The sequence below is a fragment of the Falco biarmicus genome, chromosome 20 (genome assembly GCF_023638135.1).
Source record: "Falco biarmicus isolate bFalBia1 chromosome 20, bFalBia1.pri, whole genome shotgun sequence".
Classification (NCBI taxonomy): Eukaryota; Metazoa; Chordata; class Aves; order Falconiformes; family Falconidae; genus Falco; species Falco biarmicus.
In genome coordinates, this window is record NC_079307.1 from 1,458,249 (window position 1) to 1,483,957 (window position 25,709).

General features: G+C 45.4%; 2 protein-coding genes and 1 long non-coding RNA gene across 14 annotated transcripts in view; 1 reads left to right on the top strand and 2 right to left on the bottom strand.

Moving 5' to 3' along the window:
* APLP2 (amyloid beta precursor like protein 2) overlaps positions 1–6,137 on the bottom strand; it is a 47,670-nt gene extending 41,533 nt beyond the window's left edge. For all 5 annotated transcript variants that reach the window (XM_056322744.1, XM_056322743.1, XM_056322742.1 and 2 more), the window contains exon 1: positions 5,979–6,137. In XM_056322744.1, coding sequence (XP_056178719.1) covers positions 5,979–6,059 — 81 coding nt within the window. In that variant the 5' untranslated portion in view covers positions 6,060–6,137. The remainder of the gene's footprint in view (positions 1–5,978) is intronic.
* A 1,759-nt stretch (positions 6,138–7,896) lies between these two features.
* LOC130141655 (uncharacterized) lies at positions 7,897–25,658 on the bottom strand. Of its 3 annotated transcripts, XR_008819121.1 has the most exons (6): positions 25,326–25,658; positions 24,603–24,692; positions 23,539–23,666; positions 17,373–17,513; positions 11,829–11,898; positions 7,897–8,790 (listed from the first exon to the last, which is right to left on the bottom strand). It is a non-coding gene; the product is annotated as an uncharacterized LOC130141655 (long non-coding RNA). The 3 variants fall into 3 exon arrangements; XR_008819119.1 differs by lacking the exons at positions 23,539–23,666; positions 24,603–24,692 and having other exon boundaries at positions 25,326–25,643; XR_008819120.1 differs by lacking the exons at positions 24,603–24,692; positions 25,326–25,658 and having other exon boundaries at positions 23,539–24,256.
* The window catches only part of PRDM10 (PR/SET domain 10), a 47,081-nt gene continuing 46,003 nt past the window's right edge, over positions 24,632–25,709 (top strand). For 4 of the 6 annotated variants that reach the window (XM_056322702.1, XM_056322712.1, XM_056322710.1 and 1 more), the window contains exon 1: positions 24,691–24,848. The gene's annotated coding sequence lies outside the window, so the exon portion shown is untranslated. Of the gene's footprint in view, positions 24,849–25,283; positions 25,307–25,709 lie in introns of those variants that run through there. The other 2 variants (XM_056322703.1, XM_056322707.1) reach the window with 2 other exon arrangements.

Here is a 25,709-nt window from a genome sequence, read left to right on the forward strand (position 1 = left end):
ACAAACCAAAACACACAAACCCCAAACCCAACAACCTCAAGCGAAGCCATCATCCTGGCAGTCAGCACACCAACATCGTGGTAGCCCAAAACAGCAGCAGCAGCAATCGTCCTCACAGGCTATCGTGCCAGTTCAGCCAGAAATAAGTCTTGATCTCCAAAACAGATGCAGAAATGTACACGTTCAGGAACCAGGTCTGCCTGTAACTGAAAACAAGACTTTCTGGACCATGCCTCCTCGCCCATCAGTCCTCTCCCTGACGAAACACAGAGAACCAACACGTGACTGGACTTTCCACTGTCACCAATGAAAAGGGAAAGTGAAATAAAACATTGGGTGCCAAGGAGAGTGCAATGTTGGACTCCAAGCACTAGTTACAAGTGATTGGCATGCTGCAAAAGACATAAACCAAAATGAAGGCCTGCAACGTGTAAATTCGTACAAGAACATGATCACAGCTGACAGCAGGAAATATGATAACAAAGCCTTATAACCAAATTCAATATATATATATATATATATAGAGAGAGAGTTGATTTTTAAAAAAATAACAAATGCATTTGTTTCCCCACTGGTTAGACACAAAACATCCACTGTAATACTTCAAAATAAAGTGCTGGTAAGCAGCTTAACCGCGTGTGTTTCTGATCAGCCGGACACTTGATTACATAGAGCCAACCAGGCCACATTTTGCTGCTAGGAAGATTAGTTCAACACCATTGGCAGAACATTAGTGTTTTGATCATTCACCTCAAGCTGGAACTTAAAACTTTTATAAATGCACACAGAGACAAAATCTTGCATTTTAAACATCAACCCAATCAGACTGCGGAGCAAGCATCAGGACTTATTGACCATTTAAAAGCCACACCAGAAGGTGAATTTGACTTCTGTCATCTTTTCTGTGTGGATTTTCCGTTTTCCCATCTCTCGCATGAGGTAGTATAGCTTAGAGAAAGCGCAGTCAGAAATATGTATTTTAACTCCAACTGAGAAGGCAGATGGGGGTGAAGGTAGTAAATCTAGCGTGGAACAAGTTGGGGGTTTTTAAAAAAGCATTAACCACATGCAAGTTCTACATGTGCAGTATATCCCTGCTTACAGTTGCAGGAATTAATAAATTAAAAGTACCACCAATGCAATTTGAGGAAACCCCTCTTAAAAAAATCCCAGCCAGAAACCTGACAGTTTACTCTGCTTACATCTTCCTTCTTACTGCTTTATAATTTACACCAATATGCATACAATAAATACGTATGTGTATATGGAAGAGTTGCTTTTAGACTTTGCACAAGGCTGTCAATCCGCCTCCCTCTGCCTCACCCCACAAACTCTGGACTTACTTGCACCTACAGCAAAAAGACGAAAATGAAAATATTAGAAAATTAATATAGTCAAAGTGCCCTAAGGACTCCATTCACGGTAAGCAGTAAGGTAAAACCTGCGATAGGATATGCCATTCACCTGTGCCAAACTCGCTGCTAGTAGAGGAAGCAAAGCATGCCCATTATGGGTGTAGACAACACTTCCGGAGAAAAAAAAGGGACAATCTTGCAAGTTCAAGTACAGTTCCGAATTAGAAGCCTTACCAGAACGGTTTCTAGGCCACTGCAAGTATCTGAAGCATTCCAATTAAGAGCAAGCACCATCTTAAATTAACAACGTGTTTCAGAGGTGCTGACTGCATGAACTAAAAATCAATGACACTAAGTTTTACTGCACAGAAGTAGCATGAGAGCAAGCATCTGAAGGATTACGTCGATTTAGAAAACCTAAGCAGTTAATGAGAAGAGTCTGAAATGCCAAAGTGTAGAAACAGAGGTAAAGGGTTTGTTGTTCTAACAAGAAAGAGATAGCCGGGGACAGTCTATTTCTCCTCTATTTTCAACCCAAGAACAAGGTTATGGTTTAAGCACATTTGTAGAAGCAGATGCTACAGACAGAACGACTTCTGTTTACAAGATTGACTCTGTACGCCTCCAAAAGACATGTATATAGGAAACAAGCAAGGGCAATTTTTTTTTTTTACAAGCAACATCTAGAGAGAAGCCTAACCAGTATATAGAACGCAGACGCTGCATTAATCCCTCCTTGCACTCTAAGGTGCCAGAGCAGTAGCAGTATGTAATTATAATACTCTCGGGCAATGCGACGAAGACGTTCACCAAAAAAATCCCTGGTAGAGATAGTAATGCCTCAATAACATTTAAGAGAGGTCATAAATATTTCACGTGCGAAACAAGGAGAGCTGAAGGCCTTCTCCAAAGAGCAGAGCTTACCTTCATGTGGCATTCTACAACGCAGCAGAAATTCCAGAGCCTCTCTGCAATATCAGATGTCCATCTGATTTGCTTTATTTCCTTACACGTATCTCCACTTCACAGAAGCTTTGTTGAGGCTCAGAGGAGGCCCTGCATATAATCACTTTCACGTGAAAGCGTGCATTTCCTAACACTAGGAAGTGAAGTTTTAGGAACTGAAAGCAAACTGAAGGCCACACACTGAAGACTGGAATTTTACTGAGCCGTTTCTACTCACGACTTCAACACAGAAGTGGAAATTTCCCCTAGGTGGAGTTCTTTGTTCAATGCAGCAGGCAATTAGGAGTCCCTAAGGTCTGCAGAAATGGCACAAGACTGGTATTTTTGTCAGTGAGAATTTAAGCATACAATACAAAAATAACAACATGATAACGCATAATTCTGCTGTAAAACGTGCTGTTGGGTTTTTTTCCCCTCACCCCAAATCCTGGTAATTTGAAACAGAGAGGTAACAGACATAAGGATTCAAGATAAATTTGGAGAAAGACCACTAAAACCAAACGCGATTAAAAAAAAAAAAAAAAGCAGTATTGAGTCCGCATCACCTCAGATTTCATTATACAAAAAGGTCAAGTGATAAAAAAGAAACTTTGCATCTTTAAAGGCCTTAAGGGCACAGCTGAAGTAGTTTATCATTGGAATACAGATCAGATCAGAATAGATCCATTTTCTTTTTCCAGTTGGCATCAGCGTCCTATTTGAAGTTCTCGGGGATGGCATAAGCAAAACACAGCAGTCAGTGACTTCAGACGCAACCCTAGGACACACAGTACCATGGAAAGAAAAACATTAGCGGCTGGGTATCAACGATTTCCCTAAGCTCTTCTATTCAAATTCATTTGGAAGAGAGACGGTCAAAGGTTATCTGCCATCAACACAGGATGATCTGAAAGGGAGACCCACTGTCACCACCAACACGCCCTATTCAAAGGTTCACATACCAATAATCTAAAAAAAAAAAAAAAAAAAAAAAATCTGCCACTCACATTCCTCTGTGCAGGAAAGAAAGAAAAAACAAATTGTAGTTGATAAGAAGATTACCGGGTGTTCTAGGGACAGGTAGCTAAGATAATCAAGTCAAAGAAAATCCACCTAATGGGACCGTGCCAACCCAACTAAACTAATAATTGCAGACATTGCTACGCATTTTCCTTAACTCCAGTACGCTTCCAAACGTCATCTTTATTGCTGGGGGGAGGGAATCAATCTCTTGCCTATTTTTCATCACATTACCTGACAGCACCCGGTAAGCATCACAGTATAAAACCTAAGAACAGTAACCATTTCGTTTCCTAAGCTCTGCACCAAGATAATTATTCTTGAGACAATCAGGCAGCAATAAAGACTCAGAGCTGCAGTCCCCCACAGACAAGACAATGGGAGAGGACGCAGCAAAACTAAGAATTAAAATGTCACAGTTGACATTTTGTGTCAGCAGATTAAGGCGGCCGTCGTGTCTTTGGAGGATGCAAATTCTGCTGCAGGAATGGCTGAACAGATTGAAGAGGCGTTGAGGACAGCCTGGTGCACTGACATAACCCCATGCAAGCACCGATTCGTGTCAGTGAAGACCAGGATGCTGCAGGGCAGGAGTGAACCCCCACGCCTGGAAAACCAACCCTATTGCAGGTATCGCGAGCCTCTAAAAAAAGAACGATCTTTAATCCTTTTCATTTTAATCCTTTTCCAAGAGGTTGACACCCCCGTTCTCCAGGGCTGCCAGCCCCTCGTGGGGTGCCGAGGTGCGACACTGCTGCTCTCCCCTCCATGCCAAACCCTTTGCCAGTCCTGTGACTAGCAAATCCTGGGATCTGCTTCATCAGATGGACACCAGGCGTCGGAATAAAATTACAGCCCCATTTGTTTTCCAAGCTGGCATTTTGTATTTTGTAGCACACATCCACAAGCAGCAGCAGCTTCCAGAAGGGATGCGCATAGCGGCCGAATTTGTCTCGGATATGACAGAGGAAGTGACCTACAGCTGGAGGAGTTTCCAAACAGGTGCAAGAGATTAGATTTAACGCGGCAGCCACCGCAGAGCAGCCAGGACAGTCCCCTACCACCAAGGTAATGCCAAGTAACTGACCTTGGCATTCACTAAAGACCCTCAGCGCAGCTCTACCGAGTCTGAAGTTATCTTTCCTGCCAGATAACCACCGCGCAAGTTTTGCCAAAGACAATTATCGCCACGTTCCCTTGATTTATAGAAATTTAACGAAAGGACTGGTACAACATAGGTGGAATACTAGCAGCCAAATAAGCCAAAGTCATTGACTAGACTAATTTCACACGACACATATTAACGATATTAAAGAACCGTGCTTATTGCCAGTTAGCAATTACCGCCAGCTTAGGGCTTCAGATTTCTGCATCACACAGAGGTAGATGTTCTGCTTAACCAAGCTTGTTAAATTTCACTGTAAACGATCAAATCAAGCCATTCACAAGTAGCCCGTTCTCTACCCATCCCTAAATAACCCAGAACATATACAAGACTGACACAATTGTTTTGCATTTCCAAACAACATTCAGTCATAGGTTATTAAACTCTATTTACATGCCGCGTTTGAAGCTCAGCATATACTTCGCTCTTTGTTTTGCTGTTTCACTCTTATAGATAGCGTATAGCGTGAAGTTTTTAAATCAACAAGATTTTTTCCTATCCACCTCATTGTGTAGGTAGCTAGATCACACAAACTTTTTGGTTTGGGGGGATGAAGTTAGAATCCCCCCCCCCTCCAATTACTTTCACATATGGAGGTGCAAACGCAATATATGGTCATATATATACACATGTATGCGTATGTATGTGCATGTATATGTACCTATATGCATATACATGCATATATGTGTGTGTATGCATATATACGTCCGTGTGTGTATATTTGTGTGGCATCCAATCCGTTTCTATATTAAATGCATACTCTTTACAGTCGGTTTAAGCTCCCCCTCCAAAAGATAAGGCAACAGTTCAAACCCGAGGATTTATTCGGGATCTATCAAGCAGATAGCAACCCAATGGATTCCTTCAAGGCTTTTTTCTACGAAATCGCCCTCTAACACTCTTCTCAGCTTCTAGACCAATCTGTAGCTCACAGCTCTTGCCACCGTGCCAAGAATGCAGAGGTCACTTCTCAGAACACCCCCAACCCCCAAGGCAGCACACGCCAGCGGAGCCCCCAGCCCCCCAGGGACGGGGAGAGGCCCGCGGCCCGGCTGCAGCGCCCTGCGGACCGGGGGGGCCACACGCCCCCGCCGCCCGCCTCAGGAGGCCGGGCAGAGCCCCCTCAGCCCCCGGGGCCCTCCACATGGCCGCAGGCACCCCGCAGCCGCCGCTTACCCCCCCCGCTGCACCGCAGCCCGGCTGCGGGCTGACCGCGGGTGATAACGCGCCCCCCCACACCCCGCCAGCTCGCCGCCCAGGGACGGAAACACCCCGGGAAGACGGCGAGAAAGTCCCACCTCGGCCGCGCTGGAGCCCGGCTCCCCCGCGGCCACCCCTCCACCCGCGGCCGCCGCCAGACAATGCCCGGCCCCCTCCACCCTTAGGGACCCCCCGAGGGAGCGCAGGGAGCGCGGCCGCCCCCGCTGCCCCAGCCGCCTGAGGAGACGGGCAGCGGCGCGCAGCCCCCAACGGCCGCCCCCGCCCTTACCCACCTCAATGTAGCCGGCGAGGGTGCCCGCGGGGCCGGCGAGCGCCAGGAGGAGCAGGAGGGGGAAGCGCAGCGCCGAGCCCATTTCGCCGCCGCCGCCGCCCAAGCGCTACTGCGGCCTCAGCGCCCCCCTCAGCGGCGCGTCGGGAGCCGCCTCGCAATGCCCCGCCCATCCGCCCTACCCTGCCCTATGGCGGAGGTGCTGAGCAGTGACGTAGCGCAGCCCCCCGGCTAGCCGCCAATCGCCGCGCCGCCAGGGCACGCTGACCCCGCCCCCGGGTGAGTAAGGGTGGCTGGGCGAGTGAGCCACGCCCCCCTCCCCGCTCCCAGCCAATAAGAGGCGGCGCCGGAAGGCTGCCCCGCCGGCGGGGGGCGAACTCTCCCCCTGCCCCGGAGAAAAATGGCGGCGGCGCTGAGAGAAACACGGCCCCGGGCGGGGGTAGTTCTCCATCCCGCTTATTTTTAGGCTACTATAGAAATTAAGGGCCCGTTAGAAATACTTTACATGGCGAAGCCTGAAAGGCAGTATGGCTGTGGGCTAAAAGCCCTCCGGCCTTGCTGCTTCTCCCCGCCGCTGCGCTGTGGAGCAGGCTGCCTGGGGTCATGAAGGGAAAATGAGGTGGTTTCCTCATCTAAAAGGAAAAAGAAAAAATAATTCCCTGATAGAATACTATCATTATCCCTGATTTCTTAAAAGCCTTGACCCATGAAACCAGCAGCAGGCTCTGAGCCCTCCTTATTCTGTGGTAAAAACCAACAACGCAGTTGTTACTATTTTTTTTTTCTTCTAATGACAGCTATTGATTAAGAACCACAGGTTGCTTCATCCTGCCACCAGTGCCAAGGGCGCGTGCTCACTGGGCACCACCTGGAACAGAAGAGGTCACGGGTGCTGCCAACCTCTGTAAACACAGCGAAGCTCTCCATAAGCTTTAATTAACGGGCGCGTATCCCCTGTGACACATCACCGCCACCGTCATCACCGCCAGGCTGTGTGCCAGTCAGCCTGACGCAGCCATGCCTCAGGTTTCCTTCCTTTCAACACCTGGAGCATGGCATTGGTTTCTTTCAGTGCAGATGTTCTACTGCAGCCGGGGCCACCGTTTGAGGACACATTTCTAGCTTGGAAACCAATTGTACCAAATTTGCATTGATGCTATTTTGGTTCCACCATGTTGCTTATAAAAAGAAATGTAAGGTAATCAAGCCCTCCAAAGCAGGGCTGCCATGCACAGCTGTTGATACAGTAGCCCTTCCTTACCCATGCAAAACATTTATTAGCACCTCTTTTAGTATTTTCTTTCACGGTAAGAACATACTTCATTCAATTCAGGGATGACAAATGCCCAGCCTTGAAGATGCAACCACTAAAGAGCCCACTGGTTTCAGTGGCAAAAACTAACACCTTTAAAAATCCAATATAAACCAATATATCTTAGACTTCTGTGATATTTTTTTAAGCAGTATCAGTGAACGCATTAGAATTGTCAGAGCATTAGTATCCTACAGATTCTCTATATTCACTTCCACTATTTACGCACTTTTGTACAAAAATACCTAAGGTGCTTACATGGGATGGAAAAAAAGAACATTGTACAGAATGTCGCATACTTAAAAAGCATCTCCATTCTCAACTTCCATACTCTTTAGTGTCTCTTACAAGAGCTATTTTCCAAAATGTTGAAAGTAATATTGCTGAAATGCTGCAGATGGGGGTAAATCTGTACGATAGATCAATAAGCAGCCCGGTTTTAATTAAAACAGTTGACTGGTCCACTAGTTACTTATTACAGTCTCTTTTTTATAGTATTCGAAAACCCTTAAATCTCTTTTACTGCAGTCCTCTGGCATATATAATTTTCTCTTCAACTTGGCCAAATTCAGTTAGAAAATGGAATTAACAAGTTCTTATTGAAAATTGATACATTTCAATGTAAATATTTTATTGTGTAACATGAATATATGAGTAAATAACAGGACATTTCAAGTTAAACTTTTCCCTTTTCTTAAAATAAAAAAAAAGCTATTTTTCTTTCTCACCAGGCCAAAATGCACAAGCTCTTTATAAATCTTTGGATAGGGGCTTTCATTCGAGGTTGAATTAATATAGCATTTAAAGCGTTATACAGATTAATATACTTTTATATTTACATAGTGCTTGGTGAGTATTAATTAACATTCACAGCCCCTCTGTGAGTCAACACATTTTGAGGATGGCAAAACAGCTGCAAATAGAAAAAAAGGGCTTGTTAATTTGGCGTATGCGAAGGTTTGATTTTGGGGGCACAGCAGAAACCAAAGTAACTGGCTGCAGGTTACCATGCACCTCTTGCAATCGAGTCACAAATGCCTTGAGCAGAGAGTCAAGCCAAGTTCGAGGGCCCTTACGAGAGCCTGAATTTCCGCAGCCATGTGGTGCCAGCATCAAAGCAACAGTACAACCAGAATGCACCCAGTCGACCTGTTTTGATACAGTGCTTCGTGGTACAACACTGGCTAACACAAAAGAAAGTGGCATCCCCATGTGCCGGCATGACATACCAGATACTTGATTTGCTTCGGAGTATTTTTACTGAGAGCGCCTTGATTACAACAGCATTATCCTTGTTCTTCCAAAAAGCGGTTTCAATCTGGTGACTCTTGGGGAAGTCTCACAGATAAGTACGACCTCAGCTGCATTCTCACCTCCAGTGACATGGCCTGCTCCTAGCACTACACTGCAGGCACACCAGCGCGGAAGAGCCGAAGTCCTGCTGCAAGGGTGCAACACAGGCGTTCCACTTCAAAAGCGAAACCATCAGTGCTCAGTTCACTACCTAAAACACAAGCAACAAGTCCAAGTTTGAAGAGTAACAGACTCTCCTTCACAGAGAGATCAGTCCTCTCTAGAAAGAAAAGTCCCCAGGAAAACAAAAAACAAACAAACAAAGTCTTGTCCTTTCCTTGGTGGTCATCAAGGGCTCTATAGGCAACTAACTTCGTATGTATGATTGCTGGGTGGCAGGGAGGAAGGGAGATTGAGACAGTCTCCAGCAAAATGAAAACGTGATTCTGGCAGTTAAAAACACCCCGACGCTTTCAGCGGAGAAAGGCTTTAGAGGCAAGTGCTAGTCAACACCGGAGCAGCAGGTCACGCTGCTGCAGGTATGCTGACACTCGCAATGGTCACGGTTAGTTCAGCATGTAGATATATTCCAGATGAGAACTGGTACTTATCCGTTGCCTGTGACAACAGTACCGATCTGAATGAACGCTGCAAGGCTGCAGCATTGCCTAGAACACCTTTCCTGTTGTTAACCCTGTTAAAGTAGGTGGCAGCTTACATTTCCTTCCAAGAATCCCATTTTATATGCTTGGTTCCAGGGCTTTCAGTGCCCTTTTCCCAGTACATCTATGCTAACGAAGCACTGAGAATCTCATTTTCACCTTTGGCTGCTACTGTTTATTCTGTAAGAAATGTCACAAGTGAGCATCTCTGCCGATTACCACTTGCAAGACCACAACTGTGTCAACAGTAAGAGCATATTTATCATAGGAAAAGTGTGCCCTGAAAGGGCAATGTTAAACGCTTGATAAAGAGGGCAAACAGAAGTCGTTGAGGAATGTGTCTGGTACCATTAAAGTCACTGGGAGCAGCGACTTTAGCAAGCTGATGTGTTGAGATCCTGCCAGTACCTGGAATATGAGTTCAGAGAAGTGAGAAATTCTTTGAATATTCTCCCCATTCTCTTAAACCCACAAATTAAAGCACAAAATTGATCTAGCCTGTGAATAGTAATGTTATGCAGCTCCTTTAATTAAAAAACCTGATTGAAAATTTAAATGGCAGATCACATCGTTCATACTAGCGCTAGGTGAGAAATGCGTGCACGTTAGAGGTGGCAGAGGCAGAGCTGAATCAGCCTTGGTTTCAGGAGGTAGAATGCAAACTGAATTTAGAAAATGGCTACAGCACGTGGCGGGCTCGAGTAAAGAGAACTTATTCCAGCACAATTCAGCAGTATCAGAAATATTGAACAGTGCTTCCAGAAAAAAAACAATATACGACCCAACTTACAGGAATGATACACAGTTAGCTACCACAACTCATCACAAGCCATACTGCACTTAGGACAAGACCTCTATCTGTTAAAAAGGCTGTACGAGGGGCACACAGCAACACAGAACTTTCATTGGCCAACTAAAACTTGATCCCACATCCAGCTATGTAAGTGCCTTTGGGAAATAATATTTCTCCAAAACACATTAATAACATCAGGAAGTTGCCAACCCGCTCTGGAAATGGACATCTATATTTGGCTGCAGAATTTCTTTGTGGAAGCCTAGGGTTCCTGCAGTTTTGCAACTCAGTCTTCCATCTGTAGCTCAAAAGGACAACACATTACAGAGAAGGTGCAGCAGCAGCGAGATTAAGGAAACGGCTGAAGAAACCTTCAGAAGGGGCTTAAGGTATATGCAGAGGATGAAGAAACGGGCTTAAGGTATATGCAGAGGATGAAGATGTTCTATAGAAAGAAGGTAACAAAAAAATGCAGAGTCCTTCTACACCTTGCAAGATAATGCAAGGGCAGCAGGAGTTTAAAAAACAAAAGGTAATTTTCTATGGGAATACAACGAAGTTCAGAAAAAGTGAAAGGATGGAGAATAAATATGAACAGATGCATTTCAAGTGGAGTCACACCATTAAAAAAAGGGATAAAAGGAGTAGTTGGAGGCCTGAGGAAAAACAGCACGGGAAATCTGTGACAAGGAAGTGACACAGTAGATAGCGGTGGACAACAAGCCTTTCTGTTTCTGCTCAAAGACATCTTTAAAAGGGCTTGGCAGGGAAGGGGGGAAAAGTCTACCCTTCATTGTACCAGTGAAGCCTTAACTCTTGATGGCGATTTTCCCACTGCTCTGGTCTGTGCCTTAAGGTGCCATTAACCTGGTTTTCATACAGATATTCTGAGATTTTTCGGGGGCGGGGGGGGGTGTGTGTGGAATTTAAATAGCAATTTGTGCTATGTTAATCTTCAACAGCACGATCCTCACCTACAGCATAGGACGAACCGTTAAGGAAGCAATCGTAACGTTAATACTTACTCTCCCATAACTGCAAGTTTGCAAACAACCCCGTCTTTCAGGTTTAGAAATGTTACTGCTCTGGTGAAGCGCATCAGCACAGAAAAGGTAGCAATGCATTGGATAATGAAAAATACATCAATCAAGGATGCTTAAGGCTAGCACAACAAAAGCGCAGCTGCTAAAGGAAGCCACTGCTCCTTCAGTACTCTGCATGTGAATCTTAGCATCTAGAAAATGTGCTAAGTCTATGATCACATCGCATTTTCGAGATGGAGGGTAAAACCAGTGATCACAGTGAAATGAACCGGACAATTTGTTTTTCTGAAGAGGAAGACTACCCAAGACAAAAGCAGGCAGCATCTGAAAGACACATTCCATTTTGAAATAGATTTGTGCATCTGTAGGATTCACTATCCAGGAGAGGACATTACCTCTGATACATAATTCAATATAATAATGAGCCCACACTCAGATTTAGGATCCCAAATGCAAGGACAGAAGACAGCCTAACCACCTTTTTTAGCTAACGATCAGTTTTCAGCATATACAAATTGGATGTTTATGCTGCTCATTTTCTCTGTCCAGATGGATCTGAGGCTTTGGGCGCTGGCAGGGTCTCAAGGCAGAATAATGCCTGATGCTTCTTCAAAGAGCTGTAGCAAACCACCTGACACAGGGAACTCAAAAGGCAGGGGGTCTAGAGGTCTACAAATAAAAGCACGGTCAGGACACTGCAAGGAGAGAGGAAAGAGGGCTGCATTGCAGAAGACCTTTAGTAAACTCTCACCCTCTTGCATCGTAATATCTTCCTACAGCGGGCTGAAGGCATCCTCTCATCTTTATCTCTTCTAGTCCACCTGTAAAGACAGAAGCATCATTTACTCTCTGAAGACGGCAAGATCAGTCACTCATGTGTCAAGGCTACCAAACCACTCCAACTTTAATAAGCTGAGCAGTGAACTTTGTGGTAGAGAAGACATATGAGAGCTTGTAGAGGGGAAAAACCTCACACAATTAAAAACAATCCACCAACAACTGAGCATATTTTCCACAGATACTGGCTCATTATGATGCTGAGATTTCTCCTGTTGCCCTCGGACAACATTTCTTTCCTCTCCCCTCACCTGCTGGCCTGTCTCAGTCGGACAGTCTCATTTCAACAGTCTGAACGGTTGTTCATTTTAGAGAGGCCTTTCATGAAAGATGAAAACTCCAATATGTTATAATTAGCTGCAGTTCCACATAAGTCAGTATTATTGCAGCTTTTACATTAGATCTGAATTTGTCCCGCAAATGTGTCTCAAATATTACAGCAGAATGATTAATGATAGCATGCATAATGAAAGGATTAAGCATTGATGCAGGAGAGTTGCTCAAGAGGAACAATTTTAACTTCTTTCCACTCATAATTTATTTTTGTCCTCTACTGTAAAAGAAACCTGAAATTGAAAATAAAAATGGCTTGTGTTACTAGCAAGCAGAAGAAGAGATCTGATTCATGACCAAATTCTTCATTCAGTATTCATTGGTGGATTAAAAGCCAAATAGTCTTAACAAGTGGCACGGCAATGAACAGCATCAAATGTAAAAACCTCAGGACTTGTCCTGCTGGATAAATGTAGAGTCATTTACAGCGGCTTTGAAGATAGCTGCAATTCAACAACAAAAAATCTACCCCTCCCTCTGCAATCAGGTCTGATTCAGTGCCTGTTACATCAGGCATCATGGAATAACCAGTGCTAACAAGCCCTTTTGTGGCACACTGCAGTCACCTTTTATTCCCCCCCCTCGCTTGTTTGTGCAGTTACTCAGTCTGCAAGCAACAGGGTGTGTTAGCAAGTAACTTATGACACAGGAACAGACAAGAAGGGATTCTAAAGCGTCTAGGAGATATGTCATGTCTGATATCATCCATCAACTGCATGATACTTTGAAGTCCTTATTTCTTTGGTGCACTTGAAAGCAAAGTAACTCCACCAGAAGTCCCCTCCTTGCTCACTTTAATTTGATATCAGCATAGACAGCTGCAGTTTGCATCATTCTGTTCAAACAAATATTAAGATACATTTCCTGTGATAATCGCCATTAGAAGCCTCACAGCTCCCAACCACCCATTCTTCTTAAGTCAACACAGGAATATTTATTTTAGTTTCTTGAAATGCGCATCCTGGAGACAAGGGAGTTGTGTAACAGTTACCGCAAGGAGCTGCAGCATTGCCCTCCGGTGCCGATCACCAGACCACACTTTAGGAAAGAGCAGAATGGTCCTGTGCTGATTAGCAACTTCATCTTTAATGAGTCAAGAGGGGGGGAAAAAAAAAAAAGTCAGAGGGATTTTGAAATTCCCAGACACAGGAATTTGTATGTGCAGACCTCACCCTACAATTTTTTTTTTTTTTTAAATGCCCCAAATACAGTGCTCTCCAGTACTATTTAAACTCATATAGCGGCTTCATCTTCTGTACTGTTTTTTTTTTATAACCTTCAAAACATACAGTTCTTTGGTGGGCCACAAGAAAATGAGAAGTAGCAGTATGTCCGCATCTTTCAAGCTCCTAAGGCAGCAAGAAGTTAAAATGTAGGTTCTCTTGGTGATAAGAAATGAAGAAATACATGCATTTGAAGTCTCTTTCAGTTGAATAAAGGCATACAGCAAGACAAGCTGAAGGGAACTAGGACATCCGATTAGAAGATGAATCCCCGTGTCTCCAAGGGAAGGAGTGGACCGCCTACAACTTCCACCCGCAAACTCATGGCCCGAGGGGGAGAACAGCCCCCTCCATTCCTCTCCTGAATCGCATTTTCTCAGAAGATGAGTCAGCTTTGTTTTAACAAAAAACACTGTGTCACTTCTCCTGTAACTTTCCAATTGTCTTTTCCCATTTCTTGCAAAGGGCTGAATTAAAAGTTGCTCTTTTAAATTTTACAACTTCTTTTTACTATGTTTCCCCTCACACGCAGGAAAAGAGAGTAGCCTGTGCTCTAGCCACCCCAGTTTACTGAAGCTGGCAAACATTTCCCCCCCTGCAATAACAAAGGCATTTTGCCCCACAGTAATGAACACACCGGTTCTCAGGGAAGTGTCACAGCAGTACCAGCGTATTCTGCATTTTATGAAGCAAATCACAAGGCTTCTTCCAAGTCTAGGTTTGCCTGCCTTGTCTCAGTCATTTGGTCGACTCCCTAAGGTCTCCACCAAGATGTAGCTCATTGGTTAAGTTATATAAAAGGAGTCTTAAGTAGAGCACTCTATTGAGGTTTGAATTTTCCCTTTAAAATGCAAATGGCTGATAGTTAATTCCCTTTTGGGATTTAAGTGCTGAATTTAAAATGGGAAATGATGATACAAAAATATACTTCAGAAAGCATTGCAGCATGAGTAATGAAACATTCGCCACATGAATACAGATTCTTCTGGTCAGCCAGACATCTTCATTTATCTGCATTTTAATAGTTTCCCTCAAAACTGCTTTTGGCGAATTTTTTCCTCAACATATTACCTGGTGCAGTCTCAGTGGACTACAACGAGGGCAAAATTTGACCACGTTTTCTGGTTTTTTAAAAATCTCATCTATCAGCACATTCAAATATATCAATATTCTATCATGTATTATAAATATCTCCCTCTTCTGTTAAAAAGTCTAACAAGACCTCCTCCATACTTCCTGAAAATATAGCTGCTGACAGACCTGTTTGCCAGCTCCTTTGTTGACTGGAAAGGCTAAAAAGCTGTGCAAAAAGGCGTCTACTTAGCAGAGATGTGAAATCAATATTCACTTACCACTTTCAAAAGGAATGTCTTCCTTCTCACTTTCTTTTTCATAATTACTGGTTTACTTCTAAGGGGGGGGGGGGGGGGGGGGGAGCATAAGTAATTATGTCCTTAGATCAGTTTATGCTTCAACTCATACATATGCACACACAGACACAGCCCTACAACCTTACAGGGGCTGGGGGGTGCAAAGCGCTCTAACCTGCGTTTAAAATTCAGAGGGCTCCACTCCTTGCACGATCAGGCCTTCAGAAACTCAACTGGATTCCTTGTACTTGTTCTGTCTCCTGGAAAATGTACCTTTACCGAACCCTTCAAAAGAATTCAGCTCTGTGCACACGGACACCGGCACAAACAAGACCAGTTTTAATAAACCTTTTACCAGCAAAGGATGGGACCATGTCATTGTGATTCGAAACCCACAGACCACACGTCTACAAGCAAAGGGCAAGGTTTCTAGCCTGTGTTGAGAACAGCCTAACCCTGTGATCTAGTTGAAGAATGAGAACATGTGTGCCTTCGGGTACGCTTGCTTTAGCGTGTGGGCACAGCGTGGGAGCTGCGCCAGGGAGCACCGGCAGCCAGCGGTGTGAAATCGGAGCAGACCCCAACCCGGGTCCCCCCCCCACCAACGTTCCCTGCTGATCCTGCATCAGCTGCAGCACCCGGCATGGGCACATGGATAGGTGGCTTGGCAAGGTCAGCGATTCAATACCTACAACATCTCAAACCTGAAAAACGACAAATTACGCGAGTCTGATTTCGAGTTTTCCCTCTGCCTATACAAGAAAGGATAGAATATATCAAATTGGCAAACTTTTCCTTTTTGCCCTTCTTTTGTTTGCGTGGTTTTGTCCAACTTGCATACCGTCCAAGTTCTCCAGGCTCTGTTCTTTTTTTGTTACAGACCGACTTCAATCAAACCCTAGATCTAAAAGTCCCCAAACAACCAACAAAGAATGTATTTCAGTACGTTAAATTTGAGAAGTCACAATAAGGGCTGTGGTAGAATACTGTGATATCACTCACAAAGGACCATTACTTCATTGTGAATGAAAACAGCATCTGGCACGGGGCAGGAAATAATTTACCAAAAAAGCATCCAAGCAGCACAGCAATAAAAAATAAGAATCAAATGAGTTTACAGCTACATAAGTCGTTCTCTTCGTTAAAGGTTCCTGCATTGTAAAAACGTTTCTTTAAAGTAAGGCAAGGAAAAATACTGCACATGTTAAGTCTCTTTTACGCCTTTGACTCAAAGGCTTGCCAATAGCTTTTCAACAATTGCGTGATTCACTATTGAGTATTCCATCGTGAAAGAAGCCTGCATTCTCTATGGTAGAGGGCTCTCTCATTCATTTTTATTTTGTATTTATGTTATGGACCAATATGTCAGCTGTTAAAGAAAACCTGGTGGAAGACTGAAAGGGGATAACCCCCCCCCGCCCCCGCAGGCATTACAGAAATACCAAATTGCCTTTTAGTCTTAACTACACCTTGAATATGTTTTTGTTGTGTTGCAGTTGCTCAATATTAAAGGAAATAGCATATCATAAAATATTTTCCCTGCAGTTTCTGCAACCACTCTTAAGAGGAAGTGAATGGGTCAAATCAAGACTAGGTAAGGGCCAAATGTGGGAAAGAAAAAATGGAAACAGGCAGGTTTCTTAGAAGTTTTGCAGGGAATTAGTGAGGAGAGGGCAGAGGAGGGGAGCCAGGCTCTGGAATTCATTACAAATATTATCACAGAAGGAGATGCCTCATTACAACTTTCTGCATTTGAGGAGGACCACAAGGATGGGAAGTGGCTCATCCAACTTGTTAGGGTATTGTTGGATGAAACACAACTCACCAGGGAGATTAATTCCACTTTATCAGACTGATCCAAGCAGTGTAAAATGACTTAAGTGTGTTCCTATCCTTTGCCTTCCCAAACACCTCAGCAATTAAAATGACAACTTTCAAGACAATCTTACCATGGTGGCATGACTGTAGGAAGTGGCTATATACCGGATGGGCGTGCATCTGGCAAGTCTCAAAATTACTCCAAACTTGCTTTAAGAAATGCCTTTGCTATTACTGCTGTCTTCTGTTATTCAGGCAAACTCACTAAGCAGCAAATTTCAGAGCATTTTGAAAATCAGTGGTCAAATTCTGGGATCATTTGATAAATCTCATAGCCCAGATCCCACCTGAGCTCCCGCTGTAGTTAGCGTATTAGCTTTAAAGACAGTCTTCCCAGGCAAATGGATTTTAGAGCACTGGAAAATATCAATTCTACTCTGACAGCAAAACTCTTGCAACAGATCTCCAGAAGGGTGCCTGCAAAATTAAGGCAGAGCGAACCTAACATGATGCAGGACACACAAGCGCTCTCAGCTGGAACTACAGCAAATATTTTACTGTGAACTGCAGCCTCACGCTCAGGCAAGCAAATCCTGAATTTTTCCACTGTATGCAGGCCGAGGTTACAAGAGTTTAAAGCAACAGCTGAACAATTCTGTAATAACAGAGAAATGCTAAGTACTGCCCTAACTGTGTTGGAAAGAATGCTCTCACCTTACTGTGTAAATCCACTGCTTTGAAGAAAATGCCTCAGTTTTGGGTCAGGTTGGCCAGGTGCCTGGGCACACCTGGAACACAGAATGTTTGGGTGCACCTGAATAACATCACATGAGCTTTGCCAATGAAGATTATCTCCTGCAAAAAAAGAAAGAAAAATTAAAAAAAGGGTGGGTAGCAATAATGAGACTGGCTTAAAATAATTGGGTTACATCCTGTTTACTAAAATATTTTGGGGAAGCAGACTGATGTGCTATGTCTTCCTAGCCTACAGTATCTACGTCCTTCCTCCAGTGTCATCTGTCTGAAGCACAGCAGAGGATCTGCCAGAATTCCCTGCTCTGGGCAGCTCTGCTTTCCTCCTCTGAGCAACAAATGTTCATGTTTTTCCCGTCTGGCGGGCAGCAGGATTTTTTTCATTTGTAGCCACCTGCACCAGGGCAGAGGCTGCAGTTTCAACCTTAATGGCTGTCTCAAATGATACCATTTTCTTTTTGTCAGCTTTAGAGGTAAGGCAGCATTACACTCACTGACAAATCTTGGCACTTGCTATTATACATTTACTCCATCTGATGCCTACTGTTCTCCTAAGACACCAGTTTTCAAAGGCATTCAGGTATCTGCTTATAGCGTGGGTGGAATATACTTACCTTTCAAACTCAATTTAGCTTCAAAACATCCCCTCCTTTAAACTAATCAGTCACTAAAGTAAACACTTCGACTGAGACAACTATCTTCTTGAAGGACGTATTCAACTGCAAAGATCTGCTCTGCAAAAATATTTGGAATGCAATCCAGAATGACACCTCAATCAATACAGCCCTGCTCACTGCTGGGGTCAGGTACCCAACCAGGGCACCGCAGCCTCCCGTGCCAAGCGTGTTAGCAGCAGGACACCACCACCACCACTGTTAAAAACATGGGGTCTTTTTTTCCACTGAAATATAAAATGCCAGAACCCCATGAGATTTCCGCAGTTTCCTTCACAAAAGTCTAACCTTCTAGTTGCTATGAAAGAAGACTGAGGAAGAGCTTCGAAATATGGTAAACAAGGACTCAAACCTCAGGAAAAAAAGCACATAATCTCCACCAAAATTTTAAGTTATTTGGTTTTGAACCAGACCCAGAGGCTCTTAACAAACAGGGGAAAATTGCAAACATTATATTTAAGACACAAGTCAAAGAAAAACTTCAAGAAAAAAGGTGACAACAAAATTTTGTCTAAAGCAGGTAACTGTAGGAACCAAGCTGTATCTGCAGTACCCAGGCAGCAACACAGCACCCTGCTGTGGCCACTAATAAATCTGACTGATCCCGAAAAGCTTCACCTGGGACCTCTGCTCACCTGCCCAGATGCTCTATTCCAGCGGAGCCCTGGGACCTCATGTGTTGCTTGAGTGATCCTAGAGGAGCGTGGGGCTTCAGCTGGAGGGTGGTTGTACCTGGCCATGGGCTTCTAACACCACTTTGCAGCTTGATCTTGAACCTTACTGTCATGGACTTAGTAAGCAATTACTGGCTTTTGCCTAATCCTGATTGTCTTTGCTAGACTGCATCATGACCTGCAGGTTTAATTCCCGTCTAGACCTCAGACCTGTTTGATGACCTGGATTTTTACGTGACCCTGTCTGCTATCTCCAGATAACTCTTACTCATCTTCTCTCGGCTAAATAATGAGAGTGTAGGTGGTGAGTACTCTCACAAACTGGGAGATCCAGATGCATGGATAGGGGACTTCCTAGGACAAGTTTTCTTACCCTTACAAACTTGATTAGGGCTTCTAAAGCTGTTTTAGAAAATGTATTGTTTAAGATGAAAATTTTTTTTTAAAAGTCTTGTTGCTCCACTACAGCAGAAGGACTAGTAAGACAGATGGGGGAATAAGGAATGTGTTATACAGGAGAAGGTGAAAGAAATGTGGCTTGCATAGTCTAACAAAATAAACTTCTGGAGAGGATATGATTGCTGTCTATAAATACATCAGGAGAGTAAACACTGGGGAGAGAAAAAAGTCCCGTATTTAAACTGCATAAAAACGTTGGCACAGGAACAAATAAGTAGAGATGGGCCTTGGAAAAACCTGATCTTCAGTGATGTTTTTAGTCTCTTGTTCAAGGCTACAGAACAAAAGTCTCTCTCTTAAGTGAAAACCTGCTTAAGTTAATAGCAGTGCCTGTGACGGAGAGGGCTCTGTGTCTTGGAAAGCCCCCTGCCAGCTTCTACGTCCCCAAGAAGGTCGGATTTCTTACATCTCTAAAGTCTGGCAAGGGAGGAAGACTGACCAGCTGATTGAGAAATATAGAAAAATAATAGTTTTTGCAGCTAGGGGACTTATTTTTTGCTGATTTATTAAAAGCCTGGATAAACAGTGTATGGCTTTCATATGAAATAAAGTAGATCCTATACTATGATTTATTTTTAAACATGTGCCTGCTCTCTAAACATCTATTGTAAGTTATCACCAAACTTTTTTCCATGTTGCTTTTCTCTATCTACTGAGTGTACCCAGAAGCAGGAGGCCTATCTGTGAAGATCCCCTCTTTCCCAACAGAGGCTGGTAAGACTGACTCTACCATCTCATCATCGCTTTTTTGAAAACAGCAATCAAAGGGATGTGTATTAACAAGTCCTTTCCCAGGGCTGCAGACATGGAAATTTTCTAGCAAAAGGAAAAGGCCTTTAAATCCTGTAAATGTTTTTGATGACTTTTTAAAAGACTTCATTATAATGTCTAGATGCAGGACTAATTTTAATAGAGAATATTCAACTTTCTAGCAAACTCGGAAATCTCACAACGCGTTGTTAATAGTATTCTGAGTCCCTCCAGCTTGCCTAAAGCAGAGGAAACCCAAACAGCCTCTGTGTTTACCCTGCAGTTGATGCACAAATTATTTCCTACTAATAACAATGCTTCTACATAACCAGAAGTGGGTAGTGGTGCCACCTGAACTCGGGTGAAACATTGACCAAAACAAATTTGGTACTTTCAGTTAAGTATTGTAAGGCTAATTGTAAATATCTTTCCCTGGGAAGAGCCGCACGTACTGAATAAAAAGTAATCCCAGATGAAGAAGCGGTTGACCTGGATTTGAAGTTGAACTACACCTGTCCAGTGTGGATTTCTGGGAGATGTTCCAAGAGTTAAGAAGTCTTGCAATGCGAAGAGCAACTCTGCTGCACTGGTGTTCCTGTGCTTGCCATAGCCTGTGAGCCAGGGCATTTACTGGTACCACTGCCACCCAGCTGCTTTGCTTAAGGGTCAGGGCGCCACAGTAGCAGCTGTGCACAAGAAGAATGAAAAATATTTTTCTCGCCCTGGAAAAGCTTGCAAACAGGCAGGTTACATCAAAACTTGTGAAATGCTAAACTCTCTCGGTTGATTTCTATCTTCCCCCTAAACCCAAAGATCTCGAGACACCACCAGAAGCAGCAGTAGCAGCCTTAATAAATACTGTTATAATGGAGTCAGGGAGATACCGGTGTGTGAGTGGCAAAGTATTTTCCCTGCAGGCATTTTTGCAGCCAGAACTTGCATTTCCCATCCCTATACCACAGCATGGCTTTGCTAAATGGGTTTTCCTAGTGAACTGAAAAGCTCCCTCTTCCTAAGACTGGATGCACCCAGTAAAGACTGGTGTGTTTGTGTGTGTGTGATGTGAATTGTTTCCTTACTTATTACTGTGCCTGCTGCCTGTGTTTCTTAGGGAAATATCAGGGGGGAAAACGCTATTTGGGTGGGTACAGATCAGGCAAAAGGGTAGCCAATAGTGAATGCATGTGATGAAATACTTCCCCTAATAGTATGTTTTTCATTTAGTTTGAAGTAAAATCACTTTAAAATTTTTGAGATGATTAGATAGATGCTATTAAAACACACTAACCACCAAACTTCTTTTAGTCAAACCTTTCCTTGCAGTATACAGGGATTAATTCAGCTTGCTTAGGGGGGAAAAATCCTCAAACAACTATTCTTTTTTTTTTGGGGGGGGGGGGTGGTGGGGTGGTGGTGGGGTGGGGAATGACCTTGTGAACCAAAACAGGCTAACTTTGTTGTATTTGCAATGTGTTTTATGTGAGGCCACTTTAATTAAATGTATTGTGGCTTGCTCTAAACCAGTAAACTCTATCAATACCTTCACCATGTTTTGTATTCTCCATGCAGGATGCAAAGTAATTACATTTCAGTTGCATTATTATTTAGCAGGTTCTAACAGAAACACAAAGACAGCTGAAGTTTTTCCATCTTCTAGATTGGTGTGTTAAATCACGGCCAGCTGCTGACTTGCACAAGGGAAGCTTGATGGGTACCACAATGCATAGCCCAATTCTGTGCACAGTTTAATTTGGAAATCTAGGCGCAAGTACCTATTTATCATGCACAAATGTAGTCCAGGAGGTCAACAGGGCCAGCGAGGCATAGTCTGCTCCTATAACTCAAATGAGTTTATGGCACTGGAGCATTTTTCTTTGTCATGCTTTAATCTACATGCTTCTCAAAATGGGATCATGTCACGAAGAAAAATCAAGTAACCCCAACAAAAGCAGAAACAAAGAAGTATAGATGGGAAAAAGGACAGAACAGCTTCCTAGGATGTCTGAAAGAGGGTTGGTGAGCAGCTTTCAGGGACTGCGGTCCAGGTGTGGGGAGGCTTGTTTTTAAGGCAAAGACCTGAGACAGTGGTTTTACTAGGTGAAGAAGAGGGACAAAGAGGTTCAGGTGAAGGAGTTAGGTCAAGAAGATACTCAAGAAGTTAAATGGGGTATGGTTTTCCATCTGGAATGGGGGAGAAAAGGGTTCTTGCCAGGAGGATGCCAGTACACGTTGATGTGGGAGATGGCGCGGCAGCCTGGAAAAATGAGCCTTGTCGTGGCCACAGGGAAGAGGCAAGACAGGACAGATGCAGCAGAAGCAGTGCTGAAACAGCAGTATACAAATGAGGTGATGAAGAGATGGAGATATGGATCTGATGATCCAGGAGCTGAGGGGAGGAAAAGGAGCATTTGATGAAGGGTTACAGCGCTGTTCCAGACAATCTAAGTGAATGGGGAAATTATTTTATGTGGTTTATTTGAACGATGAAAATTAGAAATAAATTAACCTAACGAGAAAGCTTCTCTCTCTGACAGCCTGAGGCTATTGGAACAACAAAGCTTGTGCTGGAGCATCAGAAACAACACATTAAATGTGAGAAATACAATGGGCATTACATCACATTCCAGATACTGCAGATGATGAATCAGACCAGCATGCTTTTTCTGCATCTGGCAGCTTGTTGCATCCACTGAATTGGTCTTTCCAAGCTAAAAGAGGGGGGAAAACCCTCCCAAACCTGTGGAAAAACTTTCAGAATATGACCCACGTACCACGAAAGCACAGCCCTGAGGTCCCCTGCTGTTTTGTGCCCAGTTGTAGAGCTATATGTAACATAGCTGTATGAAACGACGGCACAACAGCGTGTTTGTGTCGCAGCCAGTAAGCCTTCAAAATGTTAAGGAGACTCTCAGAAATCCCAAATAAAAATACAACACTGAAAAGTTTAATTTTTTTTTTTACAGTAATACATATAGCTGTTCAGACTTAGAAGAAATAAAGCAGTTTTGATCCTATGTATTTCCTTGTGCTATTCATCATCGTTATGTTTCAGTGTGCTATAAAGAAATTGACACTGTGTTTATAGGCTAGAGCAATAAATTGACTTTATAGCTCTCACAATTCAAATTAGAGAACTGCCCAAAGGAGTAACAAGAATGTTGTGGAGGGGGTGGGGGGAAACCCCAAATTAACAGACTTTTCTAACTGGTAACTAATTGCGCTCACTTCAGTTTTAGAATCCTTTCTTATGGAACATTTTAAGCTCAAGTTCTACGTGCAAGTTATAAAATTTGCATCTCTGGTGGTTTTGTTGGTTTGTTGTGTTGTGGTTTGTTTTTCTTTTCAAATCTTGATTGCTCACGGAAGGGATGGGTCAGTACAATGGGATGATTTCAATATAGACCTGCACCCCTTAAATTTAAAGGACTAGATAGGGCTTTAAAGGCAGACCTGGGGGACAAGTACGTTTAACTGCATCGAGGTCTGACCCTCTCACTGTTCTCCTAGGGCAGAGAATGTGCAGAAGTGATTTTTGTAAAAGCAATGATTCATTTTTTGACCAAAATTTACCCTTCCTCTGTTGCTGGGGTTTGGGTCCCTTGGCCGCAGCAGCCCACTGCAGGATCCGCAGCTGCCCGTGTATTCCGTACGTGCACGCAGGTGGTGCGTGAAGCCATCTGGAATAAACTTCACCGGTTCTAAACACAGAGATTGTCTTATTTAAAAAATAGCTACTGAACTACTAGACCAAATGGCTTTCTGAGCGTATGCTAATGTCAAGCAAGGCATAAGAAAAGCAGTATTTTTCCGTGCCACCATAATACAAACACCTCTTTACGATGAGCAGCAACAGAAGTACGGCAATAACCCCGCTGGAATGGCCAATTAGTTACATTTCTGAACAATAGTAATTATTATCCATCCCTGAACTGACATTTAGGACTTGGACACATATACCATGGGAAAAAAAAAAGGAATGCCAGCGGCAGCCTGGGTCCCTTTTGGCAGCAGGAGCCTTTTTGGGGGCATTTCCTCGTGGGCTGCCCCTCTACAGATGTTAATAGCTCTCACTTCAGCTTTTAATTTATAAGAATATAAGTAAAATTACAGTGAAACCCGCTGGATTATTATTTTTGACACAATTTCAGATAATTATGCTCCAAGCGGTGGGCAGGGAGGGCTGCAGAGCATCACGGCTGGAAGCCCATGAGAGATCTCAGGCTCAGCTCCGTCTCCAGCAGGGAGGGGGAGATGGACCCTGCCCTCCCTGCCGTGTAAAAGGGGGGTCCCGCCCGGCCGCCCTCCCGCCCCGATAAATCAGTGCCCATCACCCGGCGCCCGCCCCCGCGCTCCTCCCCGCCAGCAGGGGGCGCCCCGCCCCGCCCTCCCCCGCCCTCCCAGCAGGGGGCGCTGCTAGCGTCCCCCACACCTCCTCCCCCAGCAGGGGGCGGAGCGCCGCGATAAGAGGCGAGCTCTGATTGGTGGCAAGGCCCCCGGCGGAGCGGAGCAGGGATGAGAGAGGCGCTCTGATTGGTCGAAGGCACCAGGGGGGGGGAGTAAAGGCCCGGGCAGGGGTCCCCCCCCCTCCCCTCCCCGTGGATCGGGGTCCCCCCCCTTGCTCCCCGGGCCCTGACCTGGCCGCCTCCGAGTCTTTTCTGGAGGACTTTTGGGCCCCATCTTCGCAGGCGGAGGCGTTTCAGCCAATCAGCGTGCGTCGCCGCGGCCTGTTGCCAGGCAGATTATGGTAATGAGGTCGGGCGGCCGCCCCCCCTCCCGCTCTGCAGCTACCATTGTGAGGTGAGGACAGGTGGGGGGGTTTGGGGCCGCAGCGGGGCCGGCGGCAGCGGCCGGGACGCGGCACCCGCACGGGACCCCCTCAGGTAACGCGATGGGACGGTCCGGGAGGGAAGCCCGATCCGGGGGCGCCGCGGGGACCCGCCGGGGGTTTTGGACTTGTTGTTTTAGTCGCACCCAAGATGGCGCCCGGAGCTGGCGGCTCCTTGGCGCTGAGGCCGGGATAAACCGTTCGCTCCCGCGAGTGGGGGGGGGGCAGTAGGGCGCAGTCATTCCCCTCACCCCCCCGCGGGAGAGGTACAGTCCGCTTCCCCCCCCCCTCCCCGCCCCAGCCGGGATCCCCCACCCGCCCCGGACAGAGGGAGAAGGGCTGCCCCCACCCCTGTTCCCCCCCTCCCTGGATGGTACAGTCCGGACCCCAGCACCTCAGTGGCGGGGGGGTGCTGGAGCCATCTTGTCCCCGTCCCGTCCCCCGTCCCCAGCACTGAGGGGGGGGCCCTCGCCCCCCACCACTACTCTGGGCCGTTCGCTCCCCTCCCCTATGGTTAGACCAGCGCCCCTACCCTCGGCTGCCGGGCCGTCCCCTCTCCTCTGCCCGCCCGGCGCGACCTCTCGCCGCCATCCCCGTCCCCCCCAGGGCCGGAGTGGTTGGGGCGGACTGACCGCCGGGCGCCCTCATGGGGGGCTGATGCCGCCTTCCCGGGGCCGGGGGGGGCCGCCGTGCTGCCTCACACCGGGGAGCGCTGGCGGGCAGCGGGCGGGTGGGGGGCACCTGCGCCTCCTGATTGGCCGCGTGCCTCGCGCCCCTGCCTCCCATTGGTCTAGTTAGGGGAGGGGGCGTTGCACCCCCTCCTCGGATTGGCTGGTGGTCGTGGCAGCTATGGGGAGCGGGGGTATATAAGGGGAAGGGGGTAGCGGCGGCCGGCTGGCCTGGGGGGAGCTGTGGG